The sequence below is a fragment of the Macrotis lagotis genome, chromosome X, assembly GCF_037893015.1.
Source record: "Macrotis lagotis isolate mMagLag1 chromosome X, bilby.v1.9.chrom.fasta, whole genome shotgun sequence".
Classification (NCBI taxonomy): domain Eukaryota; kingdom Metazoa; phylum Chordata; class Mammalia; order Peramelemorphia; family Peramelidae; genus Macrotis; species Macrotis lagotis.
Genome location: NC_133666.1, coordinates 125,469,002 through 125,486,388, shown reverse-complemented (window position 1 = coordinate 125,486,388; position 17,387 = coordinate 125,469,002). Strand labels below are relative to the sequence as shown.

The following is a 17,387-nucleotide window of genomic DNA, read 5'->3' as shown; positions in this document are numbered from 1 at the left end:
AAAGGACTCATTTCTAAAATATACAGAGAACTGAGACATATTTTTAAAACAAAAAGCCATTCCCCAATTGACAAATGGTCAAAGGATATGCAAAGGCAATTTACAGATGAGGAGATCAAAGTAATCCATAGCCATATGAAAAAATGCTCTAAATCATTATTATTAGAGAAATGCAAATTAAAGCTTCTCTGAGGTACCACCTCACACCTCTCAGATTGGCCAATATGACCAGGAAGGATAATGATCATTGTTGGAAGGGATGTGGGAAATCTGGGACACTATTACACTGCTGGTGGAGCTGTGAATTCATCCAACCCTTCTGGAGAACTATTTGGAACTATGCCCAAAGGGCAACAAAAATGTGCATACCCTTTGACCCAGCAATACCACTATTGGGTCTATACCCTGAAGAGATGAGGAAAAAGGGTAAAAACATTACTTGTACAAAAATATTTATAGCAGCCCTGTTTGTGCTGGCAAAGAATTGGAAATCCAGTAAATGTCCTTCAATTGGGGAATGGCTTAGCAAACTGTGGTATATGTATGTCATGGAACACTATTGTTCAATTAGAAACCAGGAGGGACGGGATTTCAGGGAAACCTGGATGGATTTGCATGAACTGATGCTGAGTGAGATGAGCAGAACCAGAAAAACACTGTACACCCTAACAGCAACATGGGAGTGATGTTCAACCTTGAAGGACTTGCTCATTCCATCAGTGCAACAATCATGAACAATTTTGGGCTGTCTGCAAAGGAGCGTACCATCTGTATCCAGATAAGGAGCTGTGGAGTTTGAACAAAGTACAAGGACTATTCCCTTTAATTTAGAAAAAAAAACCAGATAGCTTATTGTCTGATCTTGTTACCTCTTAGACTTCTCTTCTCTTTAAGGATATGATTTCTCTCTCATCACACCCAATTTGGAACAAGGTACAACATGGAAACAAAGTAAAGACTGACAGAGTGCTTTCTGTGGGGGGGGAGGGGGGAGGGAAGCACGATTGGGGGAAAAATGTAAAACTCAAATAATATCTTTAATAAAAATAAATTTAAAAAAAGAAATAATGAAAGAAAAATGCCAAGATTTATCTTAGAACCAGAGGGTAACAAAAAGTTAATAAACCATACTTATTCTTTGACCCAGCAATTCCACTTCTAGATCTATTCTCCAGAGATCAATTCCTACGTACAAAAAATATTTATAGCAGTTTTTTGTAAGGGGAGAGAATTAGAAACCATAAGGATTACTATCAACTAGGGAATAGCTGAACAAGTTGTGGTATATAAATGTGATAGCATACTGATGAGTTTTAAGAAATGATGGAGAGAATGGTTTTAGAAAAACTTGGGAAGACATTTAGTGATGTAAAGTGAAGTGAGTAGAACCAGAAGAATAATCTATACAATGACAGCAATATTGTAAAGACAATCAACTTTGGAAGACTTACTATGATCAACATAATGATCAATTATAATTCTGAAGAATCCATGGTGATATATATTTCATTCACTTTCAGTCAGAGAGTATTCAAAGCGCCTATTTTCTTCTCTTTCTTTCTTTCATTTTTTGTATTTGCTAATTTAGGAATTTATTTTGCATGATGATACATATCTTTAATGGATTTTGCTTTTCTTGCCTTCTCAATGAGTATGGGAAAGATAATTTGGAAATTAAAAAAAATAAACTTGAATTTTGAAAAAGAATCAGAGGGAAAAATAGAATGAATCAACTCTTTACTTCCTAAAAGAAACTCCAAATGAAAATTCTCAGGGATATTATATTCAAAATCTAGAGCTCCTAGATCTTGGGAAAAAATCCAGCAATTAGCTATAAAGAAAAAATTCAAATACTATAGAATCATAGTCAGGATCATATAAGACTTAGTAATCACCATTTTAAAAGAACAGAAAACTTAGAATATAATATTCTAGAAGGTAAAGGGTCTAGGTTCACAATAAAAATAATAATAACTAATATTATTAACATGAGGCAAAGCATAAAATAGGGAAATACATGATTGATATATGTATATATGTATGTATATATATATAATATATCTGTTTATGTATACGTGTACAAACGCATGCACATATTTTGTCTCTGTCAGAGAACATCCAGAACAAAGTTCAAATATAAGGAGAATTCCAATACGTTATAAAGTCTTCCAGACTGGCTATTTTGGCAATGTTATTTTTCTAATTATATTAAGCCCTGGAAAATTGTAGAGCGATGTATAATCACTCAAAAGAGTTTGGTTTAACTAGTCACATAAAAAACTAAGTTTCTAAAATTAAATAATTGTCCTAACTATGATATACAAGTGAAAAACCAATTAAGAGAATTAGTGCATTAAAGTGTGTATGCATTTTAGATAGTCGCTATTTAATAGTTAATTTATTTCCAATATTTGGTAGTACTTTTAATTGCTGCAAATGTTTCCTTGTCACAAAGGACAAAAACCCCTGTCACCTTGTCCTATCTCAATGTTCAATCCTAATCAGACTTCAACCCTATAATTAATTCTTTTACCATCTGACTCCTTCATTCTTACTTCCTTTCCACATTCCTACTGAAAGGTGTTGGTGTCCTGTGTCTTTGAAGTCTGGAAGACTTCATAACATATTGGAATTCTCCTTATATTTGGACTTTGTTCTGGATGTTCTCTGTGACAGGGACAAAATATGTGTGTGTGTGTGTGTGTGTGTGTGTGTGTGTTTGTACACATATACATACAGAGAAGGGGATACAGGACTATGATGAATGAATCAAAGACAAATCTGTCATTCAATCTCAATAAGTGCTTTTCTGCAACAAGGCAATGTTTTTGTTCTTCTCTATTGTTTCTCATTCCCAAAAAATACTGTTCTGAACCTTCTCTTTTTGAGCCTATGATATCACCTCTCCCCTGCCTCTCAGCAAAAGGCCCTCCATCATATTCTATTTACTAAAGGATGAAGACATTTTTGATGAACTTCCTATTCTCCTCTATATCTCAAAAACCCTGGACATCACTCCTCTCTTTCCTTCTTTTACTCTCTGATAATGGTGGACCCTTCTCACCAAATTCAATCTCTATATGTTTCTAGTTGATCTTCTCCAATAATGTCCCCAAACCTACTCTCCACTTTTAATTTTCAATCTCTTACCATTCATAGATCTTTTCTTGCTACCTATAAACATTGTCAAATCTCCCCTTCCCTTTACCATTGCCTCAAAACATTAGCCTACTACTGTTCACTGATTGGGGAATGGTTAAGTAAGTTTTAGTTCAGAAATGTAATGAAATATTATTGTGCTGTAATACTTGACTTCTCTACAGCTCTTGATACTGTTACCCTCTTCTCCTTGATATTCTCTTCTCTCTAAGTTTTCAGGTTATCAAGCTGCCACATACAAACCTGATTAAAATGGAAATGGGAAAACTATAAAAAATAGAATATTAATATAGATGATGTTAATATGTGGTTTTCTAAGTGGTTTTCCCCACAAAGATCCATGTATATGGTTTACTTTTCATTTAGTTTGACATCACTGGGTTGCAAACAATAATGAATGGGGAAAAACTTCCAGCAAACAGAGATTTTTATATTTTATTCTGGAGGTGATAGTTCACTGAATAGAGGGATCTGAGCTTTAGGGAAATGACTTTAGCTGTTGAATAAACCATGGATTTAGGTGGGGAGAGACTTGTGGCAGGAAAAAGACCAGACAGCTACTGCAATAGCATGAAGTGATGAGGGCCTACAGCAAGGTGGTAACTTTATCAGAGGAATTGCAAAGATGAAATCAAAAGGCCCTTGGGAACAGATTAGATATTGGGGGGGGAGGGGTGACTGAGAGTGAGGAATCCAGGATAACTCTTAAATTAGGAGCCTAAGAAACTAGGAGGGAGGTGGTGTCCTTTACAATAACAGGAAAGTTTAGAAGGCAGAATGGTTTGGGGGTTGGGGAAGGTAATGAATTAAATATTGGACATGTTGAGTCTAATGGGCATCCAGGTCAAAATGTTTGAAAGGCAGTTGAAGATGCAACTTTGAAGGTCCGCAGGGAAGGATATGTAATTTTGAGAATCACCAACATAAAGATAATAATTTAAATTCAAGGGAACTGATAAGATTATCAAAGAGTATATAGACAGAAGGGGACACAGGACAGAGCCCTCTAGTATCTCCAGGGTTAGTGGTTGTAACCTGGATGAAGATTCAGCAAAGGAAACTCTGAAGGAGCAGTAGTAAAATCAGGAGACAGTGATATCCTAAAAACCTAGAGAGAAGAGAGTACCAATAGAAGAGGGTGACTGATAGTATCAAAGGCTATAGAGAAGTAAAGAAGGATGAACATTGAGAAAAGGTCATTGGATTTGGAAATCACTGGATATTTTGAAGAGAGCTCCTGTGAGTTCAATGATTTCTTTACAGATGTATCTATATATCCAACCTTAATTTCTCTCCAGAGCTCCAGTCCCATATTACCAACTGCTTATTGAACATTACCAAATGAATATCCTGCAAGCATTTCAAAAAGTCAATATATTCAAAACAGAACTCACCTTCTTTCCCTCCAAAATCTATCCCTCTTCTAAACTTCCTAAATTTTTGGAGGGTTTCTTTATCCTTCAGGATACCAAGTTTCACAAATTTTGAAGTAATTCTCAACTCTTCACTCTCTGTCTTCACCTTTCCCCCATTGCCAATCGGTTTCCAAGTTTTGTCAAGTCTACCTCCATAACATCAAGCACATATCCTGACTGTGTCAGCACATTATTTCAGAACTTTGTCATATGTTACTAGGAATGATTGTAAATGATTCCCTAACTAGTTTCCCTACCTCTCTCTCTATTTTCTAATCCCTTCTCCATACAGCAGTCAGTGATATTCTTTTTTTTTGTTGTTGTTTTGTTTTCCAAGACAATGGGGTTCAGTGGCTTGCCCAAGGTCACACAGCTAGGTAATTATTAAGTGTCTAAGGCCATATTTTAACCCGGGTCCTCCTCACTCCAGGGCCAGTGCTCTATCCCAGCTGCCCCATTCAGTGATAATCTTTAAACAGCCTCATCATGTCATCCCTTTCTCAAAAACCCTGCTAGTTCCTTCTCCCCCTCTAAATTAAAATAATAATTCTTTCTCTTTGTCATTTAAAGCATGTAAATTAACCTGACTCATGCTTACCTTTTCACATCACCCATCTTTGCATACCCTATGTTTCAGTCTGTCGGTCTATTTAACTGTTTTTTGTCCATGATGTACCACTTTCACCTTTAACCCAAGTTCCATGACATTCCCAGGGTCTGAAATATACTCTGATTTTCCCTCCAATTGATTGCTACCTCAAATATAAGGCCTTTCCCGATCCCCTCAGGTTCAGTGTTATTCCCTGAAAGTACTTAGATTACCTATACACATCCAGTTTCTTTCACTCTTCAAAAATGTAAGCTTCTTGAGGGCAGACTTTTTTATTTTTTTTGCCTGTAACCTTCCTGCCTAATAGAAAAGAGATGCTTCTTGAAGGAGAGGCATATATAGCTCTTTAGCAATATTTTTCCAGTGAGTGAGGCAGTTTGTGAATCATGAAAAATCAATTTTCTAAGGATGAAAGTTAACTGTTACTCTGGGCTTTAGTTTCTTCCATTGTGAAACAAATATATTATACTAGATGACTTCTGAGGTCATTTCCAGTCATGGCTGTATAATCCAATGACCCAAAGAACAATAGCTGGGTATTTGTTGAGCACAAGGAAGCTGTAGCTTATGATCAATAAAAAGATGTATAGGAGAAAGGACAATAAAGATCAGTGGATAGATATATAAGGGGAAAAGGAAGTTATTTGATTAACAAACAAGAGCAAAACAATGCCAGCTCAGTATTATCCATGCAATGTCAAGAGATCCAGAGGAAGACCTCTAGAATACTGTGTAGACATCTTATGAATGATTACAAAGTGATTTAATTATCTTATTTGATACACGTAGGAAAATGGTACCCTTTCTTTCACCCAAGTCTGATAAAGCTTATAGTAAATACTAGTCTCTTATTGGAATTCAAAGCTCCATCCATTCGATGCTATAGATTTCAATATTAACTCTTGATGAATGGTATGAACTCAGTGACTAAATTCTTGAGTTCTGAACTTGGCTCTCATCGAGATATCCTTTGTGACTTTGATCAAATCACTTATGTACTTAATGTTAAACATATACAAAACAAATTAATGTTAAACTAGCTCATGCAGTTTGAATATGGATTCATTATTTAAAAGCTCTTTTAAATGTACTTTATAATTTTTACTTTTAACCTTAACTATCACTTTAAAGAAAGTTGTGCATACTTCTTTCTCAATTTCTCCTTTAACTTAGTAAACTATGTAGTTGTTATGGTAGATTATGTCTCTACTGTCTAGCTGAAGATAACAGTCAATTATCCAAATATCTCCACAAGAAAAAAAGCCCTATTCTCTGTTCTGACTTTGAAGATAATCACAGGCTATTCACAGACAGAACAATTCAGGAGATTTGGACTCAAAAGTCTTTTTTGCCTAAATAACTCAGATAATTGCGAGGGTAAAGAATATGGATTTCACTTGAATTACTAAGACTTTCACTTAATCTTCTCTTTAATTTTACGCTTGTAGATATCACACCATAGAGATATTTTTGTCAATAGAGAGAATATAAACTCAGGCTATAATTCCAATTTACTATTTATTTATCAAGGAGATAATCTTTCCAAGAATTTGGGGAAGTTGAAAAGTCAGGAAGCTAGAATTTGCAAGCTGGATTCAAGTCATCAAAGACTAAACTTTAAAAGAAGTACTGTTTTTTTTCTTGGTTTTATATTAGGCATGAAGAATTATGTTTGTTTGCTTTGTTTTTTTTTGGCAAGGCAATGGGGTTAAGTGACTTGCCCAAGTTCACACAGCTAGGCAATTATTAAGTGTCTGAAGTCAGATTTGAACTCAGGTACTCCTGATTCTAGGGCTGGTACTCTATCCACTGCGCCACCTAGCCTCCCCAAGAATTATGAAATAAGCCCTATTCTACTCTATAAAATCTGACTCAGAAGTCATAGTACCTTTAATATTAGGCAAAAGATGGTAAACTCATTCTTCTGAGGTTCAAAATGTTAGACCAATCTAATTAAAAAATAAATAAGAAAGAAGTTAAGGACCCTGGTAGAATTGTAGTTAAGCTGATGTGATTGATCTCTGGTGATTATTGAATGGGAACAGAAAGGATACGTATTTCTCAGCAATGTATGTCACTTTTCTAAAACCTGATTATGTTTTAAGGATTACTTAAAGGTATGGTAAAGAGATCTTGAGGCAGCCTGATATCCTTTGGAGGTCTGTCAAATCAAAATTATTTTCTTTTTTTGAATTGTTTTTTTTTAATTTTACAATTTTTCCCCCAATCTCGCTTCTCTCTCTCACCCCCCACAGAAGGCAATCTGATAGTCTTTACATTGTTTCCATGCAATACATTGATCAAAACTGAATGTATTGAGAAAGAAATCATATCCTTAAGGAAAAAATAAAATATAAGAGATAGCAAAATTACATAATAAGATACCTTTTTTAAGTTAAAAGTAATAAGTCTTTGGTCTTTGTTTAAACTCCATAATTCTTTCTCTGGATACAGATGGCATTCTCCATTGCAGATTCTGGTTCTGCTCATCTTGTTCAGTATCAGTTCATGCAAATCCTTCCAGGCTTCCCTGAATTCCCATCCCTTCTGGTTTCTACTAGAACAATAGTGTTCCATATCATACATATACCACAATTTGTTCAGCCATCCCCCAATTGACGGACATTCACTTAACTTCCAATTCTTTTCCACCACAAACAGGGCTGCTATGAATATTTTTGTACAACTGATGTTTTTACCCTTTTTCATGATCTCTTCAAGGTATAGATTCAGTAGTGATATTGCTGGATCAAAGGGTATGCACATTTTTATTGCCCTTTGGGCATAATTCCAAATTGCTCTCCAGAAAGGTTGGATGAATTCACAGCTCCACCAACAATGTATTAGTGTCCCAGATTTCCCACATCCCTTCCAACACTGATCATTGTCCTTTCTGGTCAGTCTGAGAGGTGTGAGGTGGTACCTCAGAGATGCTTTAAGTTGCATTTCTCTAGTCAGTAATGATTTAGAGCAATTTTTCATATGACTATGGATTGCTTTGATTTTCTCATCTGCAAATTGACTCTGTATATCCTTAAGTCAAAAATATTTTCATTGTAATACCAGTCAATCTTAATTTCTAATATTGGTAGAATAATTCACATAAGTAAAAATTCTTTAGGGAAGGGTCCTTGGAAATTTTTAAAAGGAATCCTGAGATCAAAAAGTTTGAGAATTGTTATGGTAGAACATTAACAACTCACAAAGGCTGAAAAACAGTAATATTAAACACATCATTTACTGACCACAATATAATAAAAATGATACTTAATAATGGCTGGCTCAAAGAAACAATAGATAAGTTCATTAAAGATAATAATAATAATGAAATATTATACCAAAGTTTTGAGGATGCAGCCAAAGCAGTCCTTAGGAAAAAAACTGATGTCTATAAACCCTTTCATCAACAAAAGAAAGAACAGATTAATGAATTGAACAAGCTACTTAAAAAAACCCTAGAAAACCAATAAATTTTAAAACTTCAATTAAACAACAAAATAGACATCTGAAAAACAAAGACATTAATAAAGTTAAAAGTAAAAGAACCATTGAATTCATAAATGTATAAACAATTTGATAAAAAAGAAAATCAAGATACTACTATTAAAATTGAAAAAGAATTCACTGCAAATAAAGAAGAAAGTTATTTGTTCAATTATCTGACAATAAAACTGACAAATGAATGAAAACATAAATAGCAAAAATATAAAATACTCAGATTAATGGACTGAGAAATAGAGAATTTAAATAATCTAATCTCAGAAAAAGACATCAAATAAGTCATAAATGAACTCTTACTGTGTATGATAAAAAATATACTAAACAAAATTTTCAGGGACTGGTCTGAGCAAAAGAAAGTTTTTTATTTGCTTTTCTTGAGAGAAGGGCACACTTCAAGTCTCACAAAGGTAGTAAAGATCAAGGAGCTGCCCCAAATTGACAGTCAAGCAAGATTATATGTCTTTACAGGATCCCCTCCTACTCCCTATCCTCTCTCTCTCTGTCGACTCTGGTTAGTCTTCAGTTGCATGCTACTCTCGAAGGCCTGTCCCAGCAACAAAGAAAAAAGAATGAAAGGTTTTCAGTAAATATTACCTTACCATCCAGATGGTGAGAATAACCTTCACGATTATAACCATCTTATTGAAGTAATGTAACTTGTCTTGGAAAGCAAGGTCTAGGAACAGTCTACAATCCTCCCAGTTAGCAAAAATATCCTTATCATGAAAACAGGTGATGAATTGTTTGGTTTTTCATAATATTTCTTAACCCTTCACTAGGAATATTAACCCTAAAAAGGTTTTATTGGGAATATTCCTTTCATTCAGGAAAAAAGAACCAAGACCAGAGGGATTCACAATATATCAGATATTCAAAGAATAATTCATTTTAATAGTACATAAAATGTTTGCAAATATAGCAAAAGAAAGACTCCTATCAAATGTTTTCAGTTATGCCAATAGTCTTGATTAGAGAGAGTTGAAATGGAGGAACTATAGCACAACATTCCTAATGAATACTGATGAAAAATTTCAAATAAAATATTAGCAAAAAATTTATCAATATTAATAAACATTTATTAAATACCTAATATATGACAGATGCTATACTAAATTAAGTGCCTAATATGTAACAGTTTTACTATACAAAAAAGAGGCAAGAGATAATTCCTGCCTTTAAGGGAAATAATTTAATGGGAAAAGACACATAAAAGGAACCTGGTGATCCATCTTTCTCAGGAACTTACCACACTGGTATTGACCTAAGTGCACACACTCAACTATAACTATAGCTCAGAATTCCTGAACTCAAAAGATACAGCAGAAAAGAAACAATTCTGAGCAATCAAGCAACTTGAATTTTCCAGGCTTTGTATTGTATAAAAAAAAAATTCAAGATATCCTTCCTTTATATGGTTCCCAATAAGCTTACTTTTACAAAAGTAAAATTGGTCATTCTTTCCATCTTGTATAATGGATATATTTTAGGGGAATACAGTGACTATACAGGAGTATGGTTTAAGGAATCCCTAGAGGTCCTTGAGACATTTTCAGAAGGTGTACTTGGTCTAAACAATTTTCAAAATAATACCAAGATACTATATTCCTATTAAAATACTCCCCCCCCTTTCCAAATTCATATCCATGTAAAGTTGTGATTCCTTCATGGACTTCAAACAAAACAATATTTCAACAAAAGCAATGTAGAAGTAGATATCAGAAAACAATTATCTTCTATTTTTTTTTAGGTTTTTTTTTTTTTTGCAAGGCAAATGGGGTTAAGTGGCTTGCCCAGTGTCACACAGATATAATGTGCTTCTGCTCATTTCACTCAGCATCAATTCGTGCAAGTCTTTCCAGTATCCCCTCAATTTCTAATTCTTTGCCACTACAAAAAGAGCTGCTAATTGAGATTTTTACCCTTTTTTCAAGATCTCTTCAGGATACAGGCCCAGTAGTGGAATTGCTAGATCAAAGGGTATGTACATTTTTATTGCCCTTTGACCAAAATTCCAAATTGCTCTTCAGAAAAGCTGGATCAATTCACCACTCCAGCAAAGCATTAGTATTCCAGTTTTCCCACATCCCCTCCAACACTGATCATTATTCTTTCTAGTTATATTGGCCAATCAACTTAATAATTTTTAAGAGTATAAAAAAAGTCTCAAAAGGTTTGAGAATCACAGATTCAGAAGTTGAACTTGTAAGCCTTAGATATCTTAGTATTCTTTCAATTTTCATAAACTATTATTAACAAATTATAAATTCATTCATCTCTACTCCAAAGGGTTTCTGCGATCATCTTTTTTATTTTTATTTTTACTATGGTCTAATTTCTGTCTGAATGCTGCCAACTAAAGAAAGAAAAGAACACTACAGAGATAGATTCTTTACTAATGCAATAAAAAAATGGAAAGATCAGTAGATTTTTCTTCCACAATGTCAGAACTCAGAGACAGATTTGTTATTCCTCTTTTAAAAGAGAAGTTTGTTTTTAACAAACCTGGCAAGAAAAATGTACTAGCTTTAGTCTGAAAAATATTTACTATGGTAGAGCTCATGGAGTCTAGGATTAGCTTTTTCCATCTGGATCTTTGAAGACGTGGAGGAATTTCTGAATCAACTTAGCTATTTTTCAAAGCAAGAAAAAAAAGAGCCCAGTTAGTATTTTTTCTGTACAGACTACAAGTTCATGTGATCTTATTGACTGCATCTCTGAAAGTCTGAATGAAAGAGACAAAAAGCAACAAATCTCCAAAAATTCAATCTTATATGCTACTATTTCAGTTGCAAAAAAATAAAAAAAATTTCAAGTGACATTATTTACCATTAGTAAGTATACTTTTAGAGTGAGACAGAGAAAATTTGATATTTCTTACAGAATTAAATGAACACTATTAGTGTTATGGACCATTTCAAGTTTCCTCAATTTTTTCCTCTTAGAGTTTGGAGGAGCCAGTGTGTTGTCATACCATGCCTTTTGTCCACTTCACTTAGGGTTAACAGTGTCTATGGTGACTATAACCTTTAACATATAGCTTCTTTTCAGGGATTATTTCCTCCTTTTCTAACATGTCACTGATTTAGAGATGTCAAATCTTTTCTAAGGAAAATCTGAAACTCATTTGTATTAAGATAAAAGTTTTGTTGGGTTATATACATTATATTTCCAGAAATATATGAGGTTTAAGAGTAAAATTTCAAGCAATAATCAAATAGGGGAAGAATTTGGCAAAAAGTGATAATCCTGTCCAGTACCCCTGAAAAGTAGCCTACTTTTTCAATGCCTAAGTCAAACCCTGGGAACACTTGGGGTTTTGAGTAGACTGTGTTTCACTGATTAACAGAACCTTCATTAGACATTTTTGGCAGAGGAGAGAAGAAAGATGTGAAATAAATCAGCCAATTTTTATTTTAGTTGCTCTGCTCCAGTAAAAATTTAAGAGAGAAGTGTATGGTAGCTAAAATAAATTTGTAGATTTCAATTATCTACATGTTCTTTGATATTCCAATGCAATCATCAGTTTCTCAACATTTGATAGAGGTTCAAATGTGTTAGCTAGGAAATACAATATATTTGACTTTTCCTGATCCCAACCATAGAACCAAATGAAAACTATTTGATATGATTGGAGTGATGAAGATGGGACAATTCTTTAGGAATCTACAGTAATGGTAATGTTAACTGGGTGCTATGTTGTATCCCATGAAATTTTTACAAACACCCAAGTATGACTAATATAATAAGATTTAGGCTTCAAGAAATCTGCTTTAATCGGTTACATTTATCTCCATATATATTTTATATATATATATATATATGTTACAATTTATTGGCAAAAACTTATTTAATGGCTAGTGAGAGCCTGACTCTGTTATTAAACTATGTAAACTTCAGTAACTACCTCTTTTTTTTTTTTTTTTTGCAAAACAATGGGATTAACAGATTTGCCCAAGGTCATTCGGCTACAGAAGTGTTAAGTGTCTGAGACCCCATTTGAACTCAGGCCCTCCTGACTCCAGGATTGGTGCTCAGTCCACTGTGACACCTAGCTGTCTTGCAGTAACTACCTCTGGATGCTGGGGGGGGGGGGGGGCAGAGAAGTATTGGACTTCAAGGGTCCTTCATCTGAGGTCTGTGAATTTGCTTCTTTTAATATTTGAATCAGGAAGACCTGGGTTCAAATCAGGTCTCAGAGACTTATGTGACCCTGGGTAAGTCACTTAACCCTATTTCCCTCAATTCCCCCTCCTCCATAAAATGAACTGGAGAAGGAAATGACAAACCACTTTAACAACTTTGCCAAGTTAAAGATTGAAATGTGAATAACTAATAATAGCCTAAAAGTTTAATTATTCCTAGGAGCATCTTTGTTTTTCCTTAAATAGATTAATGGAGCTTTAATAGTAAAAATTTCTGGTACAAGAGCACCAGGAAAGTTTTTTTTTGTCTCCAAGGGTAAAGGCTTTTTTCAGCACTTCTTGATACTTGCCCTAAGGCAGGAAAAGATACTGCAATATGTGTTATATCAACCCTTCATGGACTCATTAACATTTGATTATGACCAGCTTAACTCCTTGCTGGTTGAGGATGAGTGAAGAGTGTGTCCTGCTAAATTCTCAAGTCAACTATGAATCAGTAGGGGAAGTGGGGGTGCCAATAAGACCGGGGGTAAATCATTTAACTTCTCCCCGCCTCAGTTTCTTTCTTTCTTTCTTTTAACCTCAGTTTCCTAATGTGTAAAATGAGCACATTGGACTAGATGATTTCCAAGGATCCTTCCAACTCTATACCCTCATGATTGGATAAGGAACAGCAAAGGGAAAGTTATTCAACAGCAGCTCCACCTCTCAGAGTTCATAGGAACAGGTGATTGGAACTGCAAAGACAGCTCTCTTCTCCCCAAGGAAACCTGATCTCAGGTGGCTCTAGGCTCCTTCCCCATCCTCCACTTATACTATACACCATTGTCAGTCAACAAGTCACTTCTCTCCCTGCCCTTTATGCTATATGAATTTATATATGTTTGTATATGTATGCATCCTTTATGCAACCTCATTTCATCCTTAAAGAAATCATATATTTACAAACGCAAAGTGCTTCAGATCGAACCTTCAAAAAAAAGGTGGCCCAGAGAATGAAGTGACTTGTCCAAGGTCACACCTGGATCTTCCCCATCCAACCGGATTCCTGCACATCCAACCAGTCCAGGTGTTGCACATCCCTCCATTCGCATTCGCACCCGTCACCTCTCTCTGGGCTCACGCAACACCAACCACCTCCCTCCCCTTTCTCCATACTGCCCACCCTTCATCTCCTTTCCCCCTTCCCCGTGTCGTACATTCCTCAGCTGCCTTCCCTCTCCCAGGCTGCACAGGGCAGTGCCCTCTGGTGCCCATTCCTCACCTCGGCCTCCCACAACTGCGACCCACCAGCCCGACCGGACAAGGGAAATGCCATGGTGCGATCAGAACCCAGGCCCTCGGACTCCAGCCAGCGCTCGGTGCATGGCACCGCCAAGCCACATGTGACGCCGCACGCCCCTCATCCTCCTCCTCCTCCTCACCCCCCGGTGACGTCAGCGCCCCGGGTGCCAGCCTCCGGGGTGTCACCGGACCCCGCACTTGCACAGCTCTCACACCCTCTGCCGCCCGGGCGCTTCTCCGGCCTCCGCTCCACGCACGCCTCGGTCACTAAAACGCACCCCTTTACCTCCTCCTCCTCCTCCTCCGCCTCCTCCTCCTCCGCAGCTCGGGCTCCCTCTCGGACCGCTGCGGGGTGTACCCCGGAGAGCGAAGCCGGGTGGGGAGATGCGCACTGCGCGTGCGCCACGCTCTCCATTTCAGGGCTCTAGGCGTGGTTGGACTAGTTTTGCAGAGCTCCGAGATCCTTTCTCCGCCTCCTTAGTCCTCTCTAGGGTCTTCATTGGTCTGTTCCCCGGGAGCCCAGACGAATCGAATCTTCCCGAAGGGTGTGATTGGCGAAAGCGCCCGCCCCTCGTCAGGGTGACGGCCTGGGATTGGTGGGAATGCGGCCTGGGTTTTGAATCGCTCCCCGGTTGGGGAGGGCTACTTTCGGAAAGTGCCACGTTTGGGGCCGCGGGCCGGGCAGAGCCGGCTCCGGGCTGCCTCGGGGGCGCCGGCACCCGGGCGCCGCACGTCGGCGGCCAGCCGGGAAGCCCGAGCGGGGCCGGAGCCGGCTCGGTGTCCGGGCCCCGAGGCTGTGTGGGCGTCGGCGGAGCCCCGGCCGGGGGACAGCGGCCGGGGGACAGCCCCGGCCGGAGGAGAGCCGGGGGCAGCGGCCGGGGCGGCGGCGGGACCGGGGCTGCCTCCCCGATAGCCCGCCGCGATGTTGGCGGAAAACCTGATGGAGGAGTTTGAGATGAAGGAGGACGAGCCGTGGTACGACCAGCAGGACCTGCAGCAAGGTGAGGGGCGACCCCCGCCCAGCCCGCCCCGGGCGCTCGGGGACAAACCTCACCCCGGCTCTGTGTAATTGCACAGATGAGAAACTGCTGCAGTGGACTGGGGAAGGAGGGGGTGGTGGGACGGGAGAAGAAACGTGGTGGGACGGGAGAAGAAACGTGGTGGGACTCGAGAAGAAAGGAGCTGGTGGGACTGGAGAAGAAAGAAGGGAGGTGGTGGGACTGGAGAAGAAAGGTGGTGGGACTGGAGAAGAAAGAAGGGAGGTGGTGGGACTGGAGAAGAAAGGAGGTGGGACTGGAGAAGAAAGGTGGTGGGACTGGAGAAGAAAGGTGGTGGGACTGGAGAAGAAAGGTGGTGGGACTGGAGAAGAAAGAAGGGAGGTGGTGGGACGAGAGAAGAAAGGTGGTGATGGGACTGGAGAAGAAAGGTGGTGGGACTGGAGAAGAAAGGTGGTGGTGGGACTGAAGAAGAAAGAAGGGAGGTGGTGTGACAGAAGAAAGAAAGAGGTGGAGGGATTGGAGAAGAAAGGGGTGGTGGGCGGGAGAAGCCATCCCTGAGCCGGTGTTTTGCCTGCTCTTGCTAGTCCCAACCCAGAGATGATTCTCCCCTTCCCGCCCCTCCCCTTCTCTGCGGTAGAGACTGGGTCTGTGACTCCAAGCGGGGGTGATGCTGGTCCCGCTCCTGGGCAGTGCACTGCCTTCTTGGGTAGCTGGTGGAGGCTGATGTGTGCCCAGCCGAGCCGGGGCGGGGATGGGTGGTCGCGATGGATCAGGGAGGCTCTCTCTGCCCTAAGGCACCTGGGCGCTGTTGCTTCGGATGCGTTAAGCGGTTCAACGTTGTTGAATTGAAATGCCCAAGTCCGTACCACCCCACCTATTAGCTGACCTCTAAAAGCTCCTCCGCACCCCTGTACCAGCGCTTGCCTGAGGCAGATTTCTCTATTTGGCAGATCTGCTTCAAAATAAATACTTTTTCTGATCGGCTTACAGCTTATTGAACAGATCCTAGGAATTCTGCATGTTTGAACTATATTGCCTTTCGACATTTTAAGGAAGTTCTTATTTCTAAACTATGGATAATTCCCACATTTAGTTTAACCTTAAACGGTTATCTTGCTTTTATTTGTAGCACAAAACTTAATGATAGGGCCGGCTAGGTGGCGTAGTGTATAAAGCACCGGCTTTGGAGTCAGGAGTACCTGGGTTCAAATCCAGTCTCAGACACTTAATAATGACCTAGCTGTGTGGCCTTGGGCAAGCCACTTAACCCCGTTTGCCTTGCAAAAACCTAAAAAACAAAACAAAAAAACTTAATGATAGTTAGTTTTTTTTATGAAATTAAATATTCAATGGCAGTGAGGTACAGTGAGTGGATAGAATACAGCCAAGCCTCATTCAGAAGGGGTTTTTTGACTCTGGTCAGAAACATAGTGGCTTTTAGACTCAGGGCAAGTCATTTAACCTCACGCCTCACACAACTCTCCCAAGATTAGGTGCCCATTCTTTATGATATATCAGTGAAGTCATAGATCTGGAGTTTTTGAAAAAATATAGATCATTTTTAGGATTACTATGAATAGGCACATCTTAGCAGGACTAAGAGTTTAACTCACCCTTTAAATTCCAAATGAGATTAATGAAGGGCATTAGAGCATTAAACTTCCTCTTTAAGGAATATGCTCTTAATGACTTGTAACCTTTCTGGAGTAGATGAAAACAATATACATCTGTTCTTTGAGATGGTTTCTTCCAGACTAATTTGCCTTGAAAAATCATGTAATCAAAGTAGTCAAGCCTTCTGTTTTCTGTGTAATCCAGGCTAGTTGACTATTGGGGGAAAAATTTTTTTTCTCAAGTTACTTAGCTTCACTGACTTTTATTTTTGTTTTCTTTTGGTTTTTGCAAGGCAATGGGGTTAAGTGATTTGCCCAAGGTCACACAGCTAGGTAATTATTATGTGTCTGAAGTTGGATTTGAATTCCGGGTCTCCTAACTCAAAGGCTGGTGCTCTATCCACTGTGCCACTTAGCTGCCTGCTTCACTGACTTGAATTCAGCATTGAGTTTATATTGTAGCTTTCCCTGTATGTATTAGATCATTTATTCTCAGATATGTTCTTTTGCTTTTCACAAGTATAAATCCAAACTCACAATTGTGTATTATACTAGAATTGCTCTTTCAGAGCTTTTTTCTACAATGTGAATGTCTGCCTTTGCCCTTTGTAATTCTTAAGAATTTGTTGTGGATAGCCACCATTAATGTTTCACCTACTCTGAAA

General features: G+C 38.4%; 2 protein-coding genes across 4 annotated transcripts in view; one reads left to right on the top strand and one right to left on the bottom strand.

Annotated features, from left to right (window-relative positions):
* The window catches only part of LOC141500025 (transmembrane protein 180-like), a 66,098-nt gene extending 51,900 nt beyond the window's left edge, over positions 1–14,198 (bottom strand). For both annotated transcript variants that reach the window (XM_074202885.1, XM_074202883.1), the window contains exon 1: positions 14,092–14,198. The gene's annotated coding sequence lies outside the window, so the exon portion shown is untranslated. The remainder of the gene's footprint in view (positions 1–14,091) is intronic.
* Positions 14,199–14,881: 683 nt separating this feature from the next.
* Positions 14,882–17,387, top strand: part of CDR2 (cerebellar degeneration related protein 2) — a 36,023-nt gene continuing 33,517 nt past the window's right edge. Inside the window, exon 1 of one of the 2 annotated variants that reach the window (XM_074206190.1) lies at positions 14,882–15,112. In XM_074206190.1, coding sequence (XP_074062291.1) covers positions 15,034–15,112 — 79 coding nt within the window. In that variant the 5' untranslated portion in view covers positions 14,882–15,033. The remainder of the gene's footprint in view (positions 15,113–17,387) is intronic. The other variant, XM_074206189.1, reaches the window with a different exon arrangement.